Source organism: Orbicella faveolata, unplaced genomic scaffold (genome assembly GCF_042242905.1).
Source record: "Orbicella faveolata isolate gen_17 unplaced genomic scaffold, um_ofav_v1 contig_47, whole genome shotgun sequence".
In the NCBI taxonomy this organism is placed as follows: domain Eukaryota; kingdom Metazoa; phylum Cnidaria; class Anthozoa; order Scleractinia; family Merulinidae; genus Orbicella; species Orbicella faveolata.
The window spans coordinates 24,107,121-24,131,024 of NW_028301577.1; the positions used below are offsets into that span (position 1 = coordinate 24,107,121).

The 23,904-nt window shown below is 38.7% G+C and overlaps 3 protein-coding genes and 1 long non-coding RNA gene across 9 annotated transcripts in view; 3 read left to right on the forward strand and 1 right to left on the reverse strand.

Moving 5' to 3' along the window:
* Nucleotides 1-914: 914 nt before the first annotated feature.
* Nucleotides 915-4,718, forward strand: LOC149097704 (Golgi-associated plant pathogenesis-related protein 1-like). The gene is made up of 4 exons (XM_089280045.1): nt 915-1,201; nt 1,362-1,464; nt 1,644-1,709; nt 1,958-4,718. Exons 2-4 carry the CDS (start codon nt 1,398-1,400, stop codon nt 2,485-2,487), a joined length of 663 nt encoding a protein of 220 aa, XP_089136171.1. The 5' UTR covers nt 915-1,201; nt 1,362-1,397; the 3' UTR covers nt 2,488-4,718.
* On the forward strand, nt 3,674-10,743 carry LOC110060979 (Golgi-associated plant pathogenesis-related protein 1-like). Of its 3 annotated transcripts, XM_089280043.1 has the most exons (6): nt 3,674-3,787; nt 5,009-5,092; nt 5,743-5,847; nt 6,017-6,130; nt 8,293-8,564; nt 9,094-10,743. In XM_089280043.1, the coding sequence occupies exons 2-6, from the start codon at nt 5,026-5,028 to the stop codon at nt 9,412-9,414; spliced, it is 879 nt and encodes a 292-aa protein (XP_089136169.1). In that variant the 5' UTR covers nt 3,674-3,787; nt 5,009-5,025; the 3' UTR covers nt 9,415-10,743. The 3 variants fall into 3 exon arrangements, with proteins under 3 accessions (XP_089136169.1, XP_020623452.1, XP_020623450.1); XM_020767793.2 differs by lacking the exon at nt 5,009-5,092 and having other exon boundaries at nt 3,725-3,787; XM_020767791.2 differs by lacking the exons at nt 3,674-3,787; nt 5,009-5,092 and having other exon boundaries at nt 5,565-5,847.
* A 510-nt stretch (nt 10,744-11,253) lies between these two features.
* The window catches only part of LOC110060977 (multifunctional protein CAD-like), a 32,544-nt gene continuing 19,893 nt past the window's right edge, over nt 11,254-23,904 (forward strand). Inside the window, exons 1-14 of one of the 4 annotated variants that reach the window (XM_089280034.1) lie at nt 11,254-11,434; nt 12,404-12,673; nt 13,518-13,660; nt 14,041-14,194; nt 14,383-14,554; nt 15,172-15,610; nt 16,215-16,346; nt 16,563-16,796; nt 17,171-17,392; nt 17,885-18,073; nt 19,650-19,883; nt 20,241-20,378; nt 20,768-20,944; nt 21,591-21,638. In XM_089280034.1, coding sequence (XP_089136160.1) covers nt 11,326-11,434; nt 12,404-12,673; nt 13,518-13,660; nt 14,041-14,194; nt 14,383-14,554; nt 15,172-15,610; nt 16,215-16,346; nt 16,563-16,796; nt 17,171-17,392; nt 17,885-18,073; nt 19,650-19,883; nt 20,241-20,378; nt 20,768-20,944; nt 21,591-21,638 — 2,661 coding nt within the window. In that variant the 5' untranslated portion in view covers nt 11,254-11,325. The remainder of the gene's footprint in view (nt 11,435-12,403; nt 12,674-13,517; nt 13,661-14,040; nt 14,195-14,382; nt 14,555-15,171; nt 15,611-16,214; nt 16,347-16,562; nt 16,797-17,170; nt 17,393-17,884; nt 18,074-19,649; nt 19,884-20,240; nt 20,379-20,767; nt 20,945-21,590; nt 21,639-23,904) is intronic. The other 3 variants (XM_089280035.1, XM_089280036.1, XM_089280037.1) reach the window with 3 other exon arrangements.
* LOC149097705 (uncharacterized) lies at nt 22,349-23,861 on the reverse strand. The gene is made up of 2 exons (XR_016204272.1): nt 23,519-23,861; nt 22,349-22,751 (listed from the first exon to the last, which is right to left on the reverse strand). It is a non-coding gene; the product is annotated as an uncharacterized LOC149097705 (long non-coding RNA).

The window sequence follows — 23,904 nt, forward strand, 5'->3', positions numbered from 1 at the left end:
AACCTAAATTATTATCAATTTTTTTTTTTGCCGAATAACACTTTTTTCAATCAATCAATCAATCAATCAATCAATCAATCAATCAATCAATCAATCAATCAATCAATCAATCAAACAATCAATCACTCACTCACTCACTCACTCACTCACTCAATCAATCAATCAATCAATCAATCAATCAATCAATCAATCAATCAATCAATCAATCAATCTTTATTTTGCCCCAATGAGATTCTTCAAGAAACTCTAATTTGTGTCTCTCTGGAGCAGGAGCCCTCAGTAAACCCTTTTGGGCTTTTCGCTGATCGCTTCTTTACTCCGGGCTGAAATTTGGGCTATGCATGTGCATTTTCAATAACACAGTGTTAGGCAAGGTTTCCAAAATTATCCAAAGGGCGTTCAAAGCCACCTTAAATGTTTGATTTTTTTTTGTGAAAACTGTACACGTTGGTCGAGTCAAACAAAAGCACGTGAAGCAAAACAGCTTTTTAGTTTCCGTCGCTGCGCCAACATAGGAACATTGAAATAATTTGAAATAATTTGGTGTGCAAATCAAGAAAACATGCACATATACCAATCTACAGTCAGTAGTATAAAATGGCGGACACAGGGACCATTGAGTTGTTTACTTAAGCAGAAGTCCCCTTAAGCTTCCCAGCTATCACTAACATCACAAGGGTCTCGCAAAGTAATTTAGTATTTGGTTAATCTCCGGACCACTGTGCCACCCCAGGGTCAGTTAATTTTCCGTTGCAGTAGTCATGTACCGACAAGTATAAGTGTAAAGTCTTCAGTGAAGAAACCAGTGTTCGTATATTTACCTACAGTGTCAACGAATAGAACAACCAGACAAACACCAGCTGAAATAAAGTTGTTAAATTTCAGTGTATTGAATTATTTATTACACTCCAGCAGTGGAACCTGACCGATTTTCTATGTTTTAGAAGAAGCTAAGTGAAGACAAAACAACGGATAACTTCATAATCATTTAACGCGACTTTTCCATTGATGCTGTTGTCCTTTTTTTCTGGGTGATTTTAGGACACCCGCAAAACTTTGCTGTCAAAAACCTGAAACTGGACTCCGTACATACTAATTAAATAGTTCGTCGTATTTCGTTGATAAGTTAAGTCGTGAATTCTTCTCAGTTTCGGACTTAAAAACATGGATTTACGTTTTTGTTGAGCTTTCGTGCATAAAGGTAAGGAAAACATCAAACTGTTCTTTTTGTTTTTAATTTAAAATCGCAGTCATATTTCATGTGTATATAGAACGGTCACTTCAGTTAAAATGGCTGAAATGATATCAAAATTAAAATTAGCGGTAACATTCTCAATAATTCTTCCTGCATTCCTCTACAGAACGTTTGAAGCACTGAACAGGCGGTGATTAGACTCATGTTCCGAGAGTCTACTGTTTTTGCGTGTTTTGTCATGACGAGCGTTGTAATTCTTCACGTTCAATGTAAGTAAAATATTGTGGTTAACACTTGCTACTGACCCGAGCAACTTGCTTGTGATTTTCGAGATATTGCATTTTGTGAGTGTCCGCTAGAGTAATTCTCTGTAAAATAACCTGGTCTTAAACTACTGTTGACTCAACTGTAAACATAACTTGATTTAATGATGATTTCTTTTTTCCAGGTGCTCGAGCCTCTGGAAATGTGCAGAGTTCAGCGCAACAAAGAGATCTTAACGGACTGCTGAAAAGTGGGTAAATCGGTCCAAGTAGAAAGTCTTGAAGTTGTGCTCTAAGTTTAACCCCTGATAGGCGGAGAAAACAAGACTTGTACTTGATATGCCGGCACCATGTGTAACCCTTTCCGGCACTGTTTTCAAGAGTGATTTACATTACTATGATAATAGATTGCCCCTTAGGTAGTTGTCAATGACTATTACGCTTCGGTCCAATTTTCCAATCCTAAATGTAATTTTTTGTGTTATTCTCTCAATGCCAGGTAAGTTCATCACATTCGCTCGACATGGATTCGACGAACACAACAATTTTCGTGTTCTCCATCATGTTGCTCCTCTCAAATGGTCCGATAAACTAGCGATACAAGCTCAGAAACTCGCGTACAAGATGGCGCTCAAAGGAACTATTCAAGTGCCAGGCATCGATCTGTTCGGCGAGAACCGAGCCAAGCTTTCTGCGGTCAATTTCGACTGCGAAACTGCTGGGGAGGAGGCTACCAAGATCTGGTACAATCAGGGCAGTAACTACAGCTTCGCTGATCCACGACTGAATAGTAACACTGATTCATTCACTCAGGTTATCTGGAAAGAAACCCGGGATATTGGAATGGGCTGCGCACAGAGAAAAGGAACTTTAAGTAATGATATCTTTGTTGTTGCTTTGTACTACCCCCCAGGGAATAGCCCGCGCGCTTTGCGGCAAAACGTCATCAGCCCCAGCAGAAATGTGAATGATGCATATTCGTCGATATTCCGGAAGCGGAATGAACTGCAGCAAACCAGACGTGCATAGGTAGTGGTCCGTGGGAAACCACATTAGCACGTGCGCAAGAGCAGAGCAAAGCAAAGGGCTTATAACTATCAACATGATTTCATTGTTAGATACACCCTCTAGGCAAAGGACAAGAGGATAGTCCAAACACTGGAGAAAAAGTAAATGAAAGTTTATACACACACTACCGAGAAAAGCTCTCAGTATATCTCTTCTGTTTAACGGCTGGCTGAACTCTTTCAATCCTGCTAGCGATGGGCATCTATCATCTCCTTGCCATAACAATACAAACTTAAGAATAGAGGTTATGAGAATAAACAAAATGATCATTGAGAAAGGACTGTCTAGATCAGTGAATTTTCACACCAGGAATGTGTAGACGGGAGAGGAGACAAAGAGAGGAGACAAACAGAGAAGAGGAGACAAAGAAAAGTTTTTATTTTGATGACAGTGGTTAACAGTTCAGTACCGCTTTTTTGTCTATATCAATTGTAAACTGGTTAGATACTCCTTGAGTTACTTTTTTTGAAGATGCCACCATATTGTAATTCCATCACTGATAAACAAAACTGACGTGAAATTTATTTCACAACGAGTAGTTAAGGTGTTCAGTATTGTTATGTTCAAATGGTCTTATATTGTTTTTGTTGCGTATATACGGTACTGTTTTGCCGGCGTTTTTTTATACATTCAAGATCAGTTCAAGATAACCTTTTTTTCCACTGATTGATCTGAATACGTACTTACCTTCAAGTGTTGTCAAATGTGGTGATTTCCTTCTTACCTGGACAGTTTCTTATACTAGTTCTAAACTACGACAAAATATTGGATATCTGCTACATTGATTGAACACTGAGGAAATAAATAATAACTAATTTTTATGCCAGAATAGAGGTAAATAAGCGAGGAAACACCTCATCCCAAAAAAATATGCAAATCAGCGTAACTACAAAGTTCCAAAGCAACCAGTTTGTTTAAAAGAACAAGAAAGTGTAATTAAATATCTTTAAATGTGTATCACTAAGGTCTTTGTCCGGGGTTTGACCTGGCTTTAAATCTCTTTCGTCCCATTTCGATGAATGAAGGTTTTTTTGTTTTTCGTTCTGTTTCAATGCTATTTTTAAGTTAGTCATGACGTGAGATGAAGTTAAAAGGCTTAAGTTTGATGAAATCCAACCAACCTTGCTGTTTATAAATGTTTAATAGTCCGCAATATGGCGATCACCTCAAATTAGCTAAAATTTCTCTTCCGGTAGTTTAGGAACATAGAACGAGCATTTATACCAAGGAGCTGAAATGTGGCGATACATCTGATTCTGAGGTTAGTCTAATTTAATTTTGAACCGAACATCTGAGAAGAATCCCTCTCATCAGTTCAGTGTTTGGCGCTCTTTCTTGAGTCCTGTAAAAATGATAATCGCTGCTCACTCTATAATAACAGGTTACTTGTGTAGGTATTGTTTCTAATTGCTGCAGCTCAGTAATTCTCCAAACCTTAATCGTGATACTGATGACAAGATCTTGTGTCATTGAAAATTTCCCTGTACAACAGAAACGAGACAAAATCCCGCGCTAAAAACTGAATACCTCGGTATCATATGATCGAATTTCCACTTACAACAAAGCTAGTTTATGGTCCCTGAACTGAAGGAAATGCGACAAACATTGAAACTCTGTACTGTACAGAGCTGTGCACGAGTAGATGGGCACTCCAGAAACGACATTGTTTTGCTGTTTTGGGAAATTCTGAATAATCTTGTTAAGTCACGATCTGAGTCACTAGTCATAACAATGGCACAAGCTCAGATTTTAAGAGAAAAGCCATTGACATCTCATGCGAGCATTTTTGAAAAATATTAAAACACCTTATGTAGCTATTAACGAATTTACGTTTACAATGAGCAACTTGTTTGGAAACAGAGCGTGTTTGTCAATGTCGTAGCTAGTGGGAACCACTTGTCTTTTTCTTTTGGTCTCACTTTAATTTTTCGAGTGGAATAGTTGAAACCATTAGAGCGTTCTATCTGTGTACCTGTTACTCCAGATTTTACTAGGTACAATTCTGTTATTGATTTGAAAAGCATGCTTTGTTTCAAAGTCAAAACGTTATTTTTTCCCGTTTGGAACAAAAGAAAGTAGACTTGGTGGCCGAATGGAAAGTCTAGTATCAGTCTCCTACCGAGTGACCAATCAAGCTATAGGCTAGTGGCGAATCTTTAATATAAAATAAATAAAATGATTAAACTGGTTAAGTTTGTTTTTACGGTAAATCATACGCATTGCATTGCGGGGAGGCAATTCTTAATTTGGACTGGGAAAAAAAGAAGAAATTAATTTTAAGCCAAGATTGGTGAACCTCGTGAATGAAACGCAAAACTCTAATCACTTAATTATTGTATGATGAGTTGGTGTCAAATCGTCACATTCAAAATAAAGACAATTGATCGCCATATCCTACTTGTGAGTCTATGAAAATCTGATGTTAAGTCATGTCAAGAGAAAATGAGGGTCCCCTCATTTCACATGCATTTTTCATGAACAGATTCTTGTAATTTTACCATGAGGATCGTGATGATGATCAGTTTTCTTATCTGTCAAGCTGCTTTGAGTCTCACAAGGGCTGCAGGTTTGTACAAGCTAAGTTTAGCCTGCGTAGCAAACGTTTCCGTGGGGCTGGGGAGCAAAGAAAGACCGAGGAACGGGATTTTGGCCCTCGCCCCATTTTTCGCGCAGGTAAAACGCCGAAAATCCCATTCCTCGGTGTTTCTTTGCTCCCCAACCCCACGGGAACGCTTGCTGCGCAGGCTAAGCTGAGCCATCCACAGGATACTGATTTCTTTTAGGAGGGGACTCCCATATGAAGAGGTCGGTGATCCTCGAAGTATCGCTTAGAGGTGTAAACCACGGATTTTGGCCTCACTGAGGGTGTTGATGACGAAACGCCAATATTTTAAAAAAATAATTAAAAAACGCTGTCATTTCCATTTCAAGTGGTATCTTTTAGAGGTCAAATAAAACTAGAGCCACGCCTAGATTGGTCTCCGTCTCCATTAGGGGATTCATTCAAATTCTCCGACCAGCATTCCCGACCTTTGCACATGGGAGTCCCCCCGGATTTACCCACGATGAATAGCTTTATCCATCCTTTTAACAACCGCGGCCTAAATATTAATTTCCTATACTTCACCTTATTACATGCCTTCCCTTTTATGCACCTCCATGTGGCAGTGGCGTATATACCTAATTATCGTAAAATTGTTTTGTTTTTTGTTGCAGATGATGGCAATGAATATCAAATGACACGAGCGTCGAAAAAGTCAATTGAACTACAAACTGCTTATGTTTACCGTAAAAACATGCCAAGAAGACATCACTATTCTGGTGGGGAGATGAAAGTCACTGTAATTAATATTTGCTCTTTAGCAATGCATATGGCTTTTTAAACCCGGCTAAAAACTCACTCGCCCCTCGGCCATACCCCTCCTCTATCGCAACACACATAGTTAGGAATTAATATGACTAGTATGACGAGTTTCTTTTTTCTTGACAGTGATCTTAGGCAGCAGTGGTAAGACAATTCTTGGACCTCTTGTTCCAGAGTCTGGAGAGGAACAAATCCACAGAGTGCAAGGGTTTGTCCTCAAACCGGACACCATCAAACTAGGTTGGTCAAAAGAAACTCGTAGCACTTCACAACTAAACATAAAAGATCTCCGCTTTCTTCCTTTACATGTAACCAGGAGCCATAATCGGGGACGGAGACCGTAAGTCTCGGGATTCGCGCGCACCTATGATATGGGACAATTTTTCTATTTTTAGAACAAATTGCGCCATCATGACGTCATATATCCGCGCGGATTCACGCACATGTCGGGGGCTCTCGCGTGGATGTTTTCACGTTGCGTGATCAAATGGTGAGAGTTGAGAGATTCTCTTGCGTATTTTTCACAGCGATGGCAAGGAATAAGGCAGGGAATACGAGCCAGGGCGCTTATATGTAGTTTTATGCTCTGAGCTTACGGAAAAGGTGGGTTTTTCAGGGTCGAAAACAAGACTACAATCTCGCGTTGGGAACGGAATAATAAGATCTGCTCACGCTAGTTGTAAGCTTACGCGTATGTTTTTGTGTTTGTTCTGACTTAAGAATATAGCAAGAAAACTCTCTACTCTGGTATCGAGTTAATTTGTGAGTTTCTCAGACAATGGTTCATCATAACCAAAAAATGTTGTGATGGTTTCTTATTGTTTTTGCTTGCATTGTTTGGTGAGTTTGCAAAAGTTTTTGAAAGGAAAGTCTGACGCGTACAATTAGCTCATTTGCATAGTGCAGCTCGTGCACTTTCAAGTCCGAGTCGGTGCTTTCAATTGTCAACAAATCTTGACAAAGATTCAAAGTTATCTTTTGTGCTGAGATGCTGTAACAAATTTCACGAACGCAAAAAAGGCTACTAACATCATGTGTGTTTCTTCAACATAAGCATAGTGAAGTTTTACGCTGCGAATTTTGATATAAACTCGATCAACAAAATCGAAATCGTTATTCCAAGTTGATTAAAGAAAGCGTCATCGTAACTTTGCGGCTTATTTCTCCTTTATTCACATATTTTCAGCTTAGCTTTTAATATGTTCGCAAACATTTATCAATCTTAAACATATTTAAAAACTATAGTTATTGTTTGAGTTCGATGTACGCTTTCACACGAAAGTGCGGCGGAAGTACAATTTGTCATGTTTACTGACTGTTCAAAACACGCATCGGCGGGCGCTCTCATTCATCGACAACAGAGAATTTACTGGATTTTTGCACGAATAAAACTGAGCAGTGTCTACGGACGTAAAGTTATTGGGCCTTGATGAAACATCAAGCATTGCTCACAATTCACGCCAAACTCAAACTAGCAATTATTTTGTTTTACTTTCCGGTCGCGATAGACTGACAAATTCCTCGCAAGCGTGTGGCAAGAGGAGCTAGGAAACTATGAAGTCCTGAAGCTCTGCTATATCTAAATATATCCAGCTAGTTTTTTTACTGTGTAATGGAAAAGCTGTTAATCTTCAACATATGTGAAATTTAAAGTGGAGTAATGTATAGCTCATGTAAAAGAAGCATCCGTCGGAACACAACTAGGTCAGCGATATATATAAGCTTACAGCGGAACATACCTAAATTCGACACTGCCTTACTTCACTCAAACTGAGGCAGCTTACGACGAATATACTTAAGCAAAATTCCAACAGACGTAAACGGGTTGAGTTGTGGGCCAAAAACATGAATAATTTCGGGAATTTCGGACGCCATTTCCCCCGCGCGACATCCGCAAAAATCCTCGCAGCATGTACGCGCGTGTGTCGCAGGCGATGGCGCAATTTGTTCTAAAATATAATTATTGTCCCATATCATGGGGACAACCCCAATACTAGAAATGGCGCGCGCTTACGGTCTCCGTCCCCGATTATGGCTCCTGATGTAACTAAATAGCAACACTTTGATCCAGTAAGGACATCAATTCAACGAAAACCGTCTGAGGCAATTTCTGGTTTGAATTTAAGTTTCAGGCTTCTTAAACGTAACGATTTTTTAAACTAGTTCCATATGTTCTCGTCCTTGTTGCTAGGTAACATGGTGTTGTCCTTGTTGCTAGGTAACACGTTCTTGTCCTTGTTGTTAGGTAACATGTTCTTGTCCTTGTTGCCAGATAACATGGTCTGGTCCTTGTTGCTAGGTTTCCTTGTCCTTGTTGCTAGGCAACATTTCCTTGTCTTTGTTGCTAGGTAACATGTCGTTGTCCTTGTTGCTAGGTAACATGTTCTTGTTCTTGTTGCTAGGTAACCCCACCGAGTTTGCTGGAACAGCTCTGAACACTCACAACCGTTATCGTATGTATCACCACGATCCACCGCTAAGGTGGTCTGATAAGCTGTCATCGCAGGCAAATAAAATAGCGTATCAAATGGTGAAACAGTTCAGCAAACAAAGCTCAAAGAGATTTGAGGTCACGGAAGAGGAGAGCGTGGGGGAGAATGTAGAGCGGTTCCTAGGCGTGAAGTTTGGTTGCGACTCGGCCGCGGCTATGAAAGCAACCGATAATTGGTATAAGGTATGTAAAGAATAGTTAACAATTATTCCACGAGTGCGTGTTGGGTATGAGATGGTACGTAGGCAGCGAGACACGTAGCGCCAGTAGCCTGGTAGCGCCTAGTTCGCTATAGTCATCTCGTATCCAACAAGCGCGAGTAGAATAATTCTTTTATTAAAAATGCCTCCAAAACGTAGAAAACAGAAACAAAATAAAAATAAAAACGATCAAAAAAATTGTCCGTACGCTTGCCATATTTGTAGAGCATGCTATCCAGTGATCTAATTTTTAATAAAAAGAAATATGCTCTTACTCAATGTGAAGTATATAAGAGGCAACAATAACTGAAGTACAAAGAGGAAAAGAAATGAAAGAGACCGGGAAAGGTAGAGTTGAAGATCACAAAATTTGGGCCACTGAATTTTTTAAGATACAATGTTTGTGACATAGCTTCTTGAGTGCTCGCAACAGGACATTGCAGCTGGCTTAGAACGTAACGACCTCAGTTACAGTTCGTGATATTAATCATTTCCTTTTTTCTTCCAACTAGCAAAGCAAAAACTACAGTTATAACTATCCTCATATTCAGGATGGAACAAATTCCTTCACGCAGTTGGTGTGGAAGGGGTCGCGGTTTTTTGGTATGGGTTGCGCTCTGCGCAAAGGTCTGCTGGCCAACGACGTGTTTGTAGTGGCTCTCTACAGTCCCCCTGGTAATGTAGGCGATGGGGTATCGGTTAATGTTTTGAGGCCTGGACTCAAGGAACCGGCAAAGCCCGACGTGTACTCCAATATATTCAGAAGAAACAAGGTCACGTTAACTGAGAATGAAAAGGGCAGTTATATTAAAATGAAAAGGGCAGTTATTTGAGACAGGTTAGCGTTACTATGATAAACTGTGGACACGTTTTAATTGAAGCTCAGCACGTAAACCATAGCCTGAGAGCAGGCTCACCTTTGAGTCACACGCGCGAGCGGCCAAGAGCTAAGCGATCGTGCGTGGTGGAGTCTGGTGAAGAGGCGCAAGAAACTCTCTCTTCTTACGGCTTCGCCGCAAGCGCTTGTGCTCCAACGTGAGCCTGCTTGCAAGTTACGAAAACCATATCTAGGATTAATTTAATTTTTATATTGTTAATGTGATGCGGTGTAGTTAGGCAACACTAACTCTTTGTCAGCTATAATACTACACAAAAATATAATTCGACTGATACCTAAGTATACTGATCGCAGTTGCCGCTTCCCTTAATAACTTCACATATCTCAGCATCCTGCAGCTTCTTGTCATCTTGCCAAAGGGCCGCAGAACTCTAGTCAAAACCAAAACAATGGACAAAATTCAAAGCCGCAAGGAATTATAGAGCGTTTTCACTCACGTGACCAGCAGCCATGCAAATTTATTGGAACAAAAGAAGTGTTTACGTAAGGAAAGAGTTCAACTCCCACAGGATTGGTTTGGTACACCAACTTGGCCGCTGTTTCATTGTCTTTGAACACCAATATGGCTGCCGTGACGTGATGTGAAAACGCTCTATGAACACCCCAGATAGACCCAGATAGTCATTAGGGAATTTAAGAAAACCACGATGGCAACGGCAGCGGGAACGTCGCTAAACAAAAGATTTTATGAACAGAACAATGGATGTGCACGTGCGTTATAATTCTTGGTACATTTCTTTGCCGTCCTCTGCAAAACAGCAACGTGAAATGACCAAATTCTGCGTTGTCTGGAAAACGTGAAGCACAACGGCTAATTTTTAAAAATTATGTTTTAAATTTATCACTGTGCTTTAAATTTAGTTTCGTGATCGTTTTGACAGTGACAATGTAAATGACTTTAGTAAATGACTTTAGTGTACTGCGAGATTCGTAGGTAAAATGTAAATTCATTTTTTAATCCACTTTGTCCTGGGCGTCGCATCGTGGTCACTTAAACTTCCTGATATAATTAGCAGCAGTAGTGGTACTTCCGCCTGACAGGGACTAATTTTAAGTCCAAATACATTCACTGCGGACCGCGAAATGTAAAATGTGAATGCTTGCAGCGCGCTAGCGCGTTGACCATTTAGTAGGCTAAGTACTAGTACTTTTACGGTTTCATTGATACTGAACTTATAATACTCAATTTTTAGCCAAAACTTGATAAAATTTTTTGATAGTTAGTCAACAATAGGCAGAAACAATAAATAGGCTCAGCAACACATCACGGTCTTTGCTTTTCTTTTTTTACTTGGGAGAAACTGGACACGAGAAAAGGTGTGATGGGGCTCAAGTGAATTCGTTGAAAATAGCGTTTTGACTGATATTTCCGTGTTTGGTATTTTATCGTGTGCTGTTCTTCAATGAGCCCCCCCCCGTTATTTTGGGTAAAAAAGAAAAAAATCACAGAAGGAAGAAAAGCCCCCACCCCCCCTCCAGCTCAGGGTCTGGATCCGCCACTGCGCAGAGACCGTGGAGAACCCGACGGTACAAGAGTCACGATGAGAATTCAAAAGCTGCTCGCACTCAGCTCGTGAATGTCGGTGCTTCACTCTTCTTGTTTGCTGCCCTGCTAGTATCCAATCATTTTTCCCTTTGCCAAATCGAGAGGAAAAGGTCAGGTAAAGACGTGCCACAGCCCATAGTTGGTAATACTAACTATGCACAGCCGTAGCCAAAGCCATGAGCACATGCGCCGTTTGGACGAATTGGAGGCCTGGGCCCAGGTATCAAATCACGCGCCAAATTTCTGATTCCTCCAGAGTGGCTAATGGCGATTCCGCCACGGGCACAATTTTAACACGGGATGAAAATGTCGTCAAATCGTGTAAGTCAAGCGAGTTTAATCCTAGACGATGGTACCGTGTACAAAGGAAAGCTGTTTGGAGCTTCCGAATGTGTGGCTGGTGAAGTGGGTAAGTTTATGAAGCTGTTTTTGGAGCTGTTCATTTGTCGAAAGTGAGCGAGCGAGCGAAGCATGGTTTGTACACCGCACGAACATGGTCCTTCTGTTTCGAAATACCAATACGATACAGATAATTCGCATAAATAGCTATTAGGAAATAAATTTTGTTCATTTTACAAAGCGTTTGGTTTGTTTCCCAAAAAAAAAGGGAAGAAGAAGAAGTTCACCTCCATCAATTTATCGCTCAGCGCGTCACGTAATAAATCGAAGAGCGAGATTTCATGAAGAGAAATGCAATTCACTGAAAACGTTTCAGTTAAACGTTTTATGTTCAAACATATCGAAGAAAATCACAAATGTAAGTTAAAGAGATCGACTATGACTTGAGTTTTGGTGAAGAATTACAGGAAGGTTTACGAAGTTGATAGCCAAACTGTGCGAACAAACGAGCACGTGGACTGTTGGATATCCGAGATCTTCACCCACGTTCATGGAACGTGTTAAGTTACCGGATGTAGAACGGGCAGTGCGGCTACCGGAAGTTGTTTTTGTTCCAAGCACGAACAAATTTCTTGATAAGTTTTCTAGTGCACCTCGAGAAGATAAAAACCTGACACAGTGAAGGATGAAAGTTTACCCAAGTTCATTTTGGCATTCAAATTTAGCAGGGTCAGAAAAAAACAAAACAACATCAACAACAACAACAACAACAACAACAACAACAACAACAAAAAACTAATAACTAAATTAAAAAAACGAAAGAAAGAAAAAGCAAAACAAAGAAACTGCAATGTATGGTTTACTACACAGCACACTGTTAAGTATTGATACTAGTGTAGTGAAGCTGAATTCTATTTTTAATTCAGGGAACTTAGGAATGTCACTGCTCAAGTCTTATGGGCCAGCATATACAGTTCGCATGTATTTCTGAACTATTGTTTTAACCAGTGACATGCTCTGAATAGATCCTTGTTGTTAGTGTTTCAGACAGGTATGGTTGGATATCCAGAGTCCCTCACAGACCCATCTTACAGATCTCAAATTCTCACACTCACATACCCCCTGATTGGAAACTATGGAGTGCCAGAGGGAAAGAAAGATTCTTATGGCTTAACCACAGAGCTTGAGTCGGACAAAATTTGGGCATCAGCATTGATTGTGGGGGATTATGTTGAAGAGTACAGTCACTGGAATGCAAACATATCTCTTTCACAATGGCTAAAACAAGAGGGAATACCAGGAATAAGTGGTAAGTGGTCATTTTAGCATTTTATGTGCAGTGAAAATAGCAACCCACAGATGTTGCTATTGTGCATATCTTGCTAACTGTTTAAACTTCCTTGGTGAGTATCAGGTACAATATGTGGTGTTTTACATGTAGCTGGCTGGGACAATGTCCGGTGATTACTGTGAGAGGTATCCAGCTAATGGCCTTGGCAGGGCTTGAACCCAGACTGTTTCATCCAGAGTCCAGTAGGTTTTCATGTATCATGAGGCCACATTGCTTCTCATAAACTAAGTATAGGAGGTGTCTACAAGTAGCGGTTTGATTGTCAGGGGCATGGGGTACATTACCCATGGAGTACGTACTGAAGAGAAATTAAATTAAAGTGCCAAAGGCTGGTGAGGTTTGGAGGCATACCCCCAATAAATGTTTATGTTTAGGAGCTTGGAAAAGCCATTAATTTCCCACGTTTTTCCCAGGGAACAGTTTCATTAATCAAAATATGGAAAAACATTGAGTGTTTGGTAACTTAATATGTTCCTTATGTGTCAACCTTTGGTATAATTGAATATAATTAGGTTTACTAGGAGAGATAAGTGACTGTCAAATCAGCCAATTTCATTATAAAGGACTCTTTTTGCCAGTAGTAAACATTTTTTTGTGTGGATTTCCAGAGGTATGCATGTGCATATGTGTGTGTATGTGCATATATGCATACACGGTTGTTTTACCTCTGACTGTGCTATAAATATACATATCCTGTTATCCTGTAAAAAGACCTCCCTTTCGATTTATTCGTCACAGCAATGTACATGTACTGTAATTAGCAGAAATAAGATGTCTAAGGTTCTTAATACTTTGTATTTAGGTATTGATACAAGAGCACTGACAAAGAAGATCAGGGAAAAAGGAACCATGTTAGGGAAAGTTGTGATTGAAGGTGTTCAGCCAGAGTCTGTTCCATTTGATGATCCCAATGTGAGAAACCTGGTGGCAGAGGTTTCATCAAAGGTGTGTGTTTGCTTTTCATGAGAAGCCTACTATATTATGTTGTGGTATAAATTGTTTTTGATTTTTAGTTTTTTCAAAAGAGTTTGATTTTATTTTCCCAGTTTCATTAAATTCAACCAAAAGATATATAAAAAATCTTAAAACGACAGAAAACTGAAATTGAACTTCTAAAACTGTGGCAGTTGAGATAAAAATTAACTTTTTGAAGGAAATTGGATTATTGGTAGACCTTTTACTGTGACCATAGAGGGGGACAGCAACCTCAGTAAGCAGCAGTAAAGAGGTCAGTGTCACCATGGAAACCGGCTACAAGTGAACCAGCTACAAGTGCCTGTCTGAACACGACCTTAACGTTTTGTTACGTCTGAATTTATTTGCAGTCGCCAGTGGTATATAATCCCAGTGGTGAGTTCAAGATCATTGCTGTGGATTGTGGAATAAAGTACAACCAAATAAGGTGTCTGATTGCTAGAGGGGCTGCTGTCAAAGTTGTTCCATGGAATTACGACTTTAATAATGATGTTGAAAAAGGAGGTAACCAATCATGGCTCATTGAAGAGTATTATTCCATACTTGGTGCATTTTATGTGATATTTGCTTTGATTTTCATTTTTTTATTTTCTTGTGAAATGTGATTGGTCATTTTGAATGCTTTGGTTTTACGAACCTAGCTTAAATGCTGAGCACTCTTAATCATTATAATATTACATTGGATGTTTCAGAATGTGATGGCGTTTTTGTGAGCAATGGTCCTGGAGATCCCACATTCACGACTGAGAGTATAAAGAACATCAGGAAGTTTATTGAACATGCCAGTCCCAAACCGCTCTTTGGAATTTGCTTTGGACATCAGCTTCTGGCCTTGGCTGCTGGATGTAGCAGCTTTAAAATGAAGTAAGTACTTGACTGGAACAAAAAAACAATATATTTTGTACATATAGAGTAAAATGTAAACTAAGCCTTTTTGAAGCTTTAGTTTGGTATCCCTAGCATAAAGCAGCTACTCTGTAGGAGTATTTTGCCCCCCCCCCCCCCCCTCCCACCTCTGATGGGATACTAGTCCATCGCAGATTACTTTGCAGCATTCTGTCAGGTTGCTCCAACAGTTTGTCCGTACTCATTTATACTCCTTGAAAGAGGCACTGTGAGAGTAAAGAACGTAGCCAAGAACACAATAACTCATGCCCAACACTTGAACTTCAGTGGTTTCATTAAGAGCTGGGTATGGGGCATATTGACCGGCTAAGAGGATGATTTTGCCCACATGGTTTGACCATCTGGAGGTAAGTTTTTCCTATAAAGAAGTTCACTTCAAAAAGTTGTGCCCGCCTGTGAAAACCAGCTGCCACCCTGATGAAAATGTTAATGAAACCCTTGCAACCTAGACTACTAGATCTAGAGTCCATTACACTTACTATGAGGCTAGAGTGTCTAAACTCTGATAAAAAAAATAAATAAACACTTTACATCTGTTATTTTGTTTATGTGTCAATGTTGTTTCATTTTTGTAGATATGGAAACAGAGGCCACAATATTCCATGCATCCATCATGGAACAAATCGCTGTTTCATCACAACACAGAACCATGGCTTTGCCATTGACACAAACTCGCTGCCATCTGATTGGTCGATTCTATTCACAAATGCCAATGACCAGACAAATGAAGGCATCATACACGACAAAAAGCCGTTCTACAGCGTTCAGTTTCACCCAGAACACATGGCTGGACCTCAGGACTTAGAAATGTTATTCGATATCTTTTTGTCAACAGTGAGACAACACAAACAAAATGTAGAACCCCTGATGTCAGTCAAGGAACAGATTCAGCAAGCAATTACGTTCAAGCCGTTAGTGCCTCCAGTTGAAAAGAAACCCAAGAAAGTTATGATTTTAGGTTCTGGAGGTTTGTCCATTGGCCAGGCAGGGGAGTTTGATTATTCTGGGTCACAGGTGAGAAACTACATACACAAGTCATGGTGATGCATATTATTTGATTTTTAGTTTCTGATTTTGAGAGCAGTAAAATAATGTCTGACAATAAAATGAAGGTGATTGATTTTAGAGCAATGTTGATAAACTTAATACAGCTTGAAGCAGGGATAGGATTGTCTCTCCCATTCCTAAAATAAATTACAGCCCTGTATACAGAAAGTATGGTAATGGTATTCAGAGAGAACTCAACAGTGGAAGAGTTCATAATGAAACTTCTGTATGTAAAAATAGTTTTTATGAATTCAGGAAGTATTAAAATGATTGGAGTCATGCAATTTGGGGAGACTTTTACCACAGACATTGGCAAGCTTTTGCTTGACTGTGTCTTACCGTATTTACCCGTGTATTAGTCGATCCCGTGTATAAGTCGACCCCCAATTTTTGAGGCCAAAAACTAGATTTTCTTAATTTCCAGGTAAGAATTTCTTGGAAAACTTATCTTGTTTTTCTTAAAATTATCTCTCAACTACCACAGATATGTAAACAAATCACAGCATGTTTCAATGCGCAGTTTTAAGGCTTATTATGGCACGTATACGGTAATAAATCTTGACTTTTTCAGGCAGTTAAAGCTCTGAAAGAGGAAGGTATCCAGACAGTACTGGTGAATCCAAACATTGCAACAGTACAGACATCCAAGGGGCTAGCAGACAAAGTTTATTTTCTTCCCATCACAGCTGACTATGTCACTCAGGTAACAAAATAACATTTCAGGTTTCAGTGTTACTGCACAACAGTTTTGTTGCTGTTGTGAGTTTTTGTTAGGAGTGCTGCACTTTACCTTCTCATCCTGTTGAAAAAATAATTTCGGTTGTGGGCTATAGCAAATTCTTTTTTGTTCTCAAACTTCTCATAGGAAAACAATATTACTTGAAAATGTAAATTTATTGATCTTTATTTCCGAATATAGGTCATTCAAAGTGAACATCCTGATGGAATATTGTTGTCATTTGGGGGTCAAACAGCCCTGAACTGCGGCATTGAGCTACAAGCAAGTGGCATCCTTGAGAAGTATGGTGTCCATACTCTGGGAACGCCAGTCAGCTCCATAGTTTGCACTGAGGATAGGAAGTTATTTGCTGAGAAACTTGCTGAGATTGGGGAGCGTGTTGCACCCAGTGAAGCTGTGTATTCTGTTGAGCAGGTGTGTGTATTGCATGGGTAATTTTTTGATTGTCCAATAGTGTTTCCAGAAAAGCTGCTGCTTTGTTTACTGATATTTTGCCAATCTGATTAGTGGTCATCTTAAGGGTGAATTAAAGACATGTTTTGTTGAATGATAGTGTAAAGTGTTTAGGTGATGATTATTCTCTGTATTGTTATGTTACACAACTCATTAACAACTCTGTTCGAATGTCACTTTGTTAAGACACACTCATGTACTTAAAATGTAGCTAGTAATCCTTTTGTGTATGTATTTTGTTTTTCTGTGTATTGTTAAAGCTTCTTGATTGAAGGCGTTATTTTTAAAGTTTTCAAGAGAATTCCATGTGAAGAGTGTATCTTATCTTTACATAGGCTATTGCTGCTGCTGACAATCTTGGTTATCCTGTGTTGGTGCGAGCAGCATTTGCACTTGGTGGTCTTGGTTCAGGATTTGCTCAAGATAAGGAGGAGTTGATCTCTCTTGTCAATGGAGCATTCGCACACACCAAGCAAGTGAACCTTGACAAGTCATTGAAAGGCTGGAAAGAAATTGAGTATGAGGTTGTCAGGGATGCTTTTGACAATTGCATCACGGTTAGTACATGTATTAATTTTAAATCTGTTAGTGAGTACTGGTGATTTTACCAGCAATTATTGTGACATATATTTCAACCTATTAATTGAATTTTTAACATTGGATATTGCGTTTTGTTGCATTTTGATTGGTTCACTCAATCTTGGTTATTAGCTCATTTACCATGTGACCTTATATGAAAACTGATTGCACCAGATGCTAAGCTGAACAATTTGTGGGGAAAGTGAAAATTTGTGGGAAGCGAAATTTAATAAAACAATTATTCCATTGGAGCTTCTTGGATATGAGATTGGTTATAGCCAACTCATATCCAGTGTGCGCTCATGGAATAATTGTTAACTGTACACATGTATTTTTTCAAGTTGTCTTTCCCAACACAGACTTTTAACAAGTCAGGGATTCATCTACAAAACTCTTGGCACATCTATGTGAAACTACTGGCATGCCATGCAGTGATGTTATCCTGATCCTGCTCTATTCTTGTTGTATAGGTTTGTAACATGGAGAATGTAGATCCTCTGGGCATTCACACTGGAGAGTCTATTGTTGTGGCTCCTAGCCAAACCCTCACAAATTCCGAATATAACATGCTACGTACTGCAGCTGTCAAAGTCATCAGGCACCTTGGAGTTGTGGGAGAGTGTAATATACAGTATGCACTCAATCCAGACTCGATGGAGGTAAAGAATTAGACGTGTTTTCTAGTCATGCCCTGTTCTACCCAGGGCTGTCATTAAGGGCCATAACCCGTAACATCTGTTACAGCTGAGTATGCTTGATTTCCCTTTGAAGGTACAGGTGAAATTTCCTGTCATTGATAGAATTCGAATAAGAAGCGATTTTTCTAAACATTTAACGATAAAAAATTGCAATAAAATACTTTTAAGCATATTGAGAAAGTTAAAAATTTTTGTTAAAAAATGACGACGTTTCGACGTTGAGCTAACGTCACTATCAAGTCAATGATAGTTGATAAATAATGTATAAATAGTCAGTAAAACAATAGTTCAATGGGTGTGTTAAAATGTTTAAAATTAAACAAAGAGTTTCGCATGGATGGAGTCAGTTTGCATGTTCAAGCTTGGATTCCATTCCTTTATGCAAAGCATCTCATAGAGGAGGCAATCAAATTTCCCTTGGCACTTTCGGGGAATTCAAAACTGGCTTTCGTTGAGGAGGCTTATGTCCCCGTGGGCTTCCAAAATGTGTTTTCCAATCGCTGAGCAGATCACATGAAAATAAATAAACCACGCATTGTTGATTTACGATCGGAGGCTTGATTTCTTTGGGCTTGAGATCTTGTTCCAGTTTCTTGCTAATAAATACTGGTTGTAGGGTAGTGCCAATCTTGTGGCTGAGATTGCGCATTTGCCTTCTAACCGCGTTAGCTGATGTTTGGTCCTTGAAGGGGAGACTAACTTGCAAGACACGGCTGTCTTCCACATGTCTTTCACGTACACCGGATGAAAGGTTGAGGATAAATTTGTTAATGGTGGAATTAATGGTCGTTATTGGATAATCAAGTTGAGTAAAGATGGAGCGAAGTCTAGTGCATTCTTGATTGAAAGCTTCAGTTGTAGAAGATAGGGCACATGCACGATGAATCATTGTTTTGAGCAAGCAATGTTTGTAACGTTTATCCGTGTGGCTTTGGAAATGCAACAGCAAGCCAGTGTTAGTCGCTTTTCTGTACACTTGTGTTTCAATCTTTGTTCCGTTCTTGATTATTTCCATGCCGATAAACACATCCATTGAACTATTGTTTTACTGACTGTTGATAAATTTTTTTTTTTATCAACTATCATTTTGACTTGATAACGACGTTAGCTCAACGTTGAAACATCGTCGTTTTTTAACAAAATTTTTAACTTTCTCAATATGCATAGAAATATTTTATTGCAATTTTTTATAGTTAAATTGATAGAATTCAACCACAAAGTAACAAATTTGCTACAGGTGACTAAAATCTTCACGACAGCCCTGTACCAGTCTAAATTTGTCTGGTTGCATAGGAGTCACACCAAGTCTTTAATTGTTGAAAAAGTTTGGAAATCAGCAAAGTAGTTTTTCAGAGTTGTAAAAAGCATGAAAAGAAGTTAAGGAAAAGAAATGAAAGAAGTATAATTCTGGGAAATATATTAGACTTAGGAAAATTATGGAGTTTTTTCCAACCTTCAACACATGGTCAATAAGTGAAATATAAGTCATTCTGTATATTGAGAACCTTCTTGAAGTCCTTTTGATTTTTTCTTCCAGTATTTCATCATTGAGGTAAATGCACGGCTGTCACGAAGTTCAGCTCTTGCATCTAAAGCCACAGGATACCCACTGGCATATGTTGCTGCAAAACTGGCTCTTGGCAAACCTTTGCCAGAGCTACGAAACTCAGTCACCAACTCTACGACAGCTTGTTTTGAACCTAGTCTGGATTACGTTGTTGTTAAGATTCCAAGATGGGACTTGAGTAAATTCACCAAAGTTAACACTAAGGTAGGTAGGAATCAAATATGACCCTTTCAAACTGTTACTATTAGCACCCTTAATCATACATGTACATGTATTGCTTTAGTCTACAAGAGTGATCAACATTGAATTTAGGCTTATAACATTTGCACAATGTGGACAGAACACAAGGAGACATGAGAAAATTGTGAATGGCTAAATGAGGGGGATAACCAATGCAATGCCCTGACACCTGTCACATCTAGCTATCAGAGGAGAATTAAAACAAAAAGGACTTCAGCTGTAATTATTGAAAGAAATGATGAAAATCAGTAAAAAGTGGGTTTTGCATGTTGATAGTGAAAGGGACCATGATTTTGTGTATATTGTTCAATGAACCTGTAGATTGGAAGCTCAATGAAAAGTGTTGGAGAAGTGATGGCCATTGGACGGCGTTTTGAAGAGGCCTTGCAAAAAGCTCTTAGAATGGTGGATGAATCAAACTTGGGTTTTGATTCTCATGGGCACATTGCATCTGAAGAAGTAAGTTTCAGTAACCTGACTTTCATGGAACAAAAAACTAAACATTGTCTTCTGGGTGCACTGGTGTTGTAACTTTTCTCTTGTGTTTATAACACTGTTCTGCTGTTGTGCTACATGAAACATGAATGCTGCAGCCCTTTTTGGCCAATCAAAATAGGACTTGTTTAAATGTATTACTAGTGCTGTAACATAGAGTGAAGAAGGTCTTTTGGTTGTTTGCGGCTGTGAAATACAATGTCAGGCAAAAAAAATGTTTTTGAGATCCCTTTACAGCTGTATATTTTAGAATAATAGCTAAATTGGAACCCATTTCTTTTTAATAATTTTCAGTTTAGTGTTTAGGTGTTTATGCAATCGGATGTCACTGCCATTATGTGTTTTTCCTACAGGAGTTAAAGCAGCCTTCTGATAATCGCATTCATGTGCTTGCGGCTGCTTACAAGGAGGGCTACAGTATAGAGAGGCTGTACGAGCTGACAAAGATTGACAAGTGGTTTTTAAGCCGCATGAAATGCATAATGGATTACGCACTGATGTTAAAAAGCTACAGAGAAAAGGCTGAGGTGGTAATGATGTTTTCAAATGTTAAACTGTCAGAGCTAAATGATTCTCACTTAAATGTAGAAGGCACCATGTCTTTTTCTGGAAAATACTTTGGAACAGATACATTTGACAAACCAAAATATGAAAGATAAAAAACTCCCAGCAACAGCTGAATTTCCACCTTTTGTCAAAACAAAAGTAACTGTTTGGTCTGGCTTGTACAGGTGTAAATACAAGGGTTTGCTGATGCAGCTGTTAAACCATACTCTAAAACACTTGCACATGCGTCATTAGCATGACTAAAAACTTGATATGGTAAGATGCGGGACCATGAGGAATGAGGGAACAAGATGGCATTTGTTCCCTGGGGAATGCAGTGTTTTATTATTTTCGATCTTACCGAATTTTCTTTTTCCTCTGCGAGCTGCGTGTATAAGCAGAACATAATTAGTAATATCCTGGCCTTTGAATTTAAATGAACAGAACCTAGTGTGTATTATTGGACCTTGACAGTATTTTGTTTATGTCCTGTTGTTTTTTAAATTGTTTTTTCCTTTCTAGTTTTGTGATGATCCATTCTAAAGCTTCATTTTCTTTTTAAGTGTGTGTCTGATTCACTGTCTAATGCACTCTGTCACGTTTCTTATTGGTGGTTTATGGTCTTTGTAGCTTGGCCAATCTGTGTCCTTATCTGCACCTCTAGTTCACAAAGAGAAGGTAGACAGCTTAAATATTTCCCTTGCATTAATCAGGATCAACATGCTAGTAATAGAAATTATATGCACTGTAATGTAGATAAGATGCTTGCTTAGAGTTTTAAGTTATGATATCATGTATTAAAGTAATGGACTATAAAGTTCTGTGGTGCACAAGTCAGCTGTTAGTTAATTTTGCTTTTACAAACATGGTTTTGCACTGAATAAACCCTGCCAGTTAAAATCTTCAGAAATGATTTAATTGTAAGTTCTTACAGTCTGAGTGATGACTGCTTGTGAGATGACTTTAAGAATTCCTAGGAATTCCTAGGAATTTCCTAAGAATTCCTAGGAAAAAATTCCTAGGAATTCCTAAGAATTCCTAGGAATTCCTAGGAATCTAAGGTGTGAATTTTCACGGTAATTCGGACTCGGAATTCCTAGGAATTCCAAGGAATTCCAAGTTTACATAGAGCTGACTTGGAATTCCTAGGAATTCCTAGGAATTCCAACTGAAATATACTCACCCTGAAAATTCCTTAAAATTCCCAAAAATTCCTAGGAATTTCTGAGAATAACTTGGAATTTGTAGGATTTTTTGAGAATAGGTTGGAATTTTTGGGAAAATCTGAGAAAAACTGGGAATTTTGTATCATTTGTAGGCCAGACAAAATTTTGATGATAAATGCCTAGCATTAAAATAACAAATAAAGTCACTGATATCACATCAAACAGGTTTTAAATGAATGGTTTATTACATTGGCTCTCATGAATTTAAACATAAGAATAATCATCCTGTTTCTTTTTCATTACATCAAGAATCAAAAGTAAAACTGAAAACAGATATGAAGGTCAAACTTTTACATGTTTGATAAAAAGAGAACTTTTTCAGATAATTTACTTTTTTAGTTTACAAATCCAACAATTTTCCATACACAAGATTTTACCTTAAATTATTGTTATTGTGTGGAACATATCTGGATTTTCATGATTGTAAGGAATCAATGACAAGAACAAAACTGAGACATTCCTTAAAATTAAAAAAAGGCTGAGTTTAGGCAAACTTAGCTGCTGTTCAGTTATTTCTGTTGATTCTGCAGCTAGCCTCTTCATCTTCATCTTTGTTGTATGACACCTAAAACAAAATTTAAAAAAATACATTACACTGCGATAGATGTATGAGGTACTGTAAGACTAAGATCCAAATATTTATGTGCTCACAGTTTAATACATGCAGCTAATTAAGGCCTGACTGTAAGCTGGTGGAAATGTTAAAAGAGAAGACTTGATAATTGTGAAGGTGCTTGTATACTATTGATAAATATGTTACATAAATCTTGAGCTTACAGTAGACTAAATCAAGGTTTTCCTTCTTCTATAAGTGTATCAACAACTCTCGAATTGGAGGATATATATCACGGTTTTTAGCCAAATTTAGACATAAGAAATATTAAAAAAGACACTTAAAACATTAAAGGAACATTGAAATAATAGAGTAAACGCAAAAGAATATACGGATGGACAAAATTGAAGATCAACATGGATTGCCATACAGTCAGGCTGAAACACACAGGAGACATATCAAACTCATGCAGACTGTGGCTGCCTCGTTGGAGTTTTTGTCAAGAACTTTGACTGGGATCAGCGAGAACTGCTATATTTGTTTCGTTTGAACAAGTGTGGCGAGAGAAACGACTTGTTATTCGCAAATCAAATTGTTTAGGCATGCCCTCTGGGCAACCTAAATTGTTTCAACCTTGCTTTAGCCAGAATTCATTTCATGCCATGACTGAGTGACCCACTCGTGTATGATTCGTGATGACAAAGTTCATTCAAAAGCTTTTGTCTAAATAAAAGAAGTTACTTTGTATAATATAGGGTTACTTGAATTTGATTACTCACCAAATAATTTTGTATACAGCTAATCTGCCCTTTGAATTTTTCCCTGTTGAAACATCCACAGTAAGACTTTCTTTTAGCTCCAAATCTTCGCCAAGAATAACATGTTTCTCATTAATGACACTCACGCTGTTTTCTTCTAGTCACAGGACCGCAGAAAAAACCATTTTGATATAATTTTGGAAGTGAAATCTACTAATACGCACGAGCGATCAACCGTTAATGCTAAATTCAAAGATGGGCGCCAAAAGAGAATGACTAACGCGATCTTTGTCACGCTCAGTCACGAGGATAGTCACGTGAAAATTCGCGTGCTGTGATTGGTTCAGTTGATCAGTTGAGGAGAGAATGGGAACTGGAGAAGAAGGAGAGAGAGACTGGCAACAAGG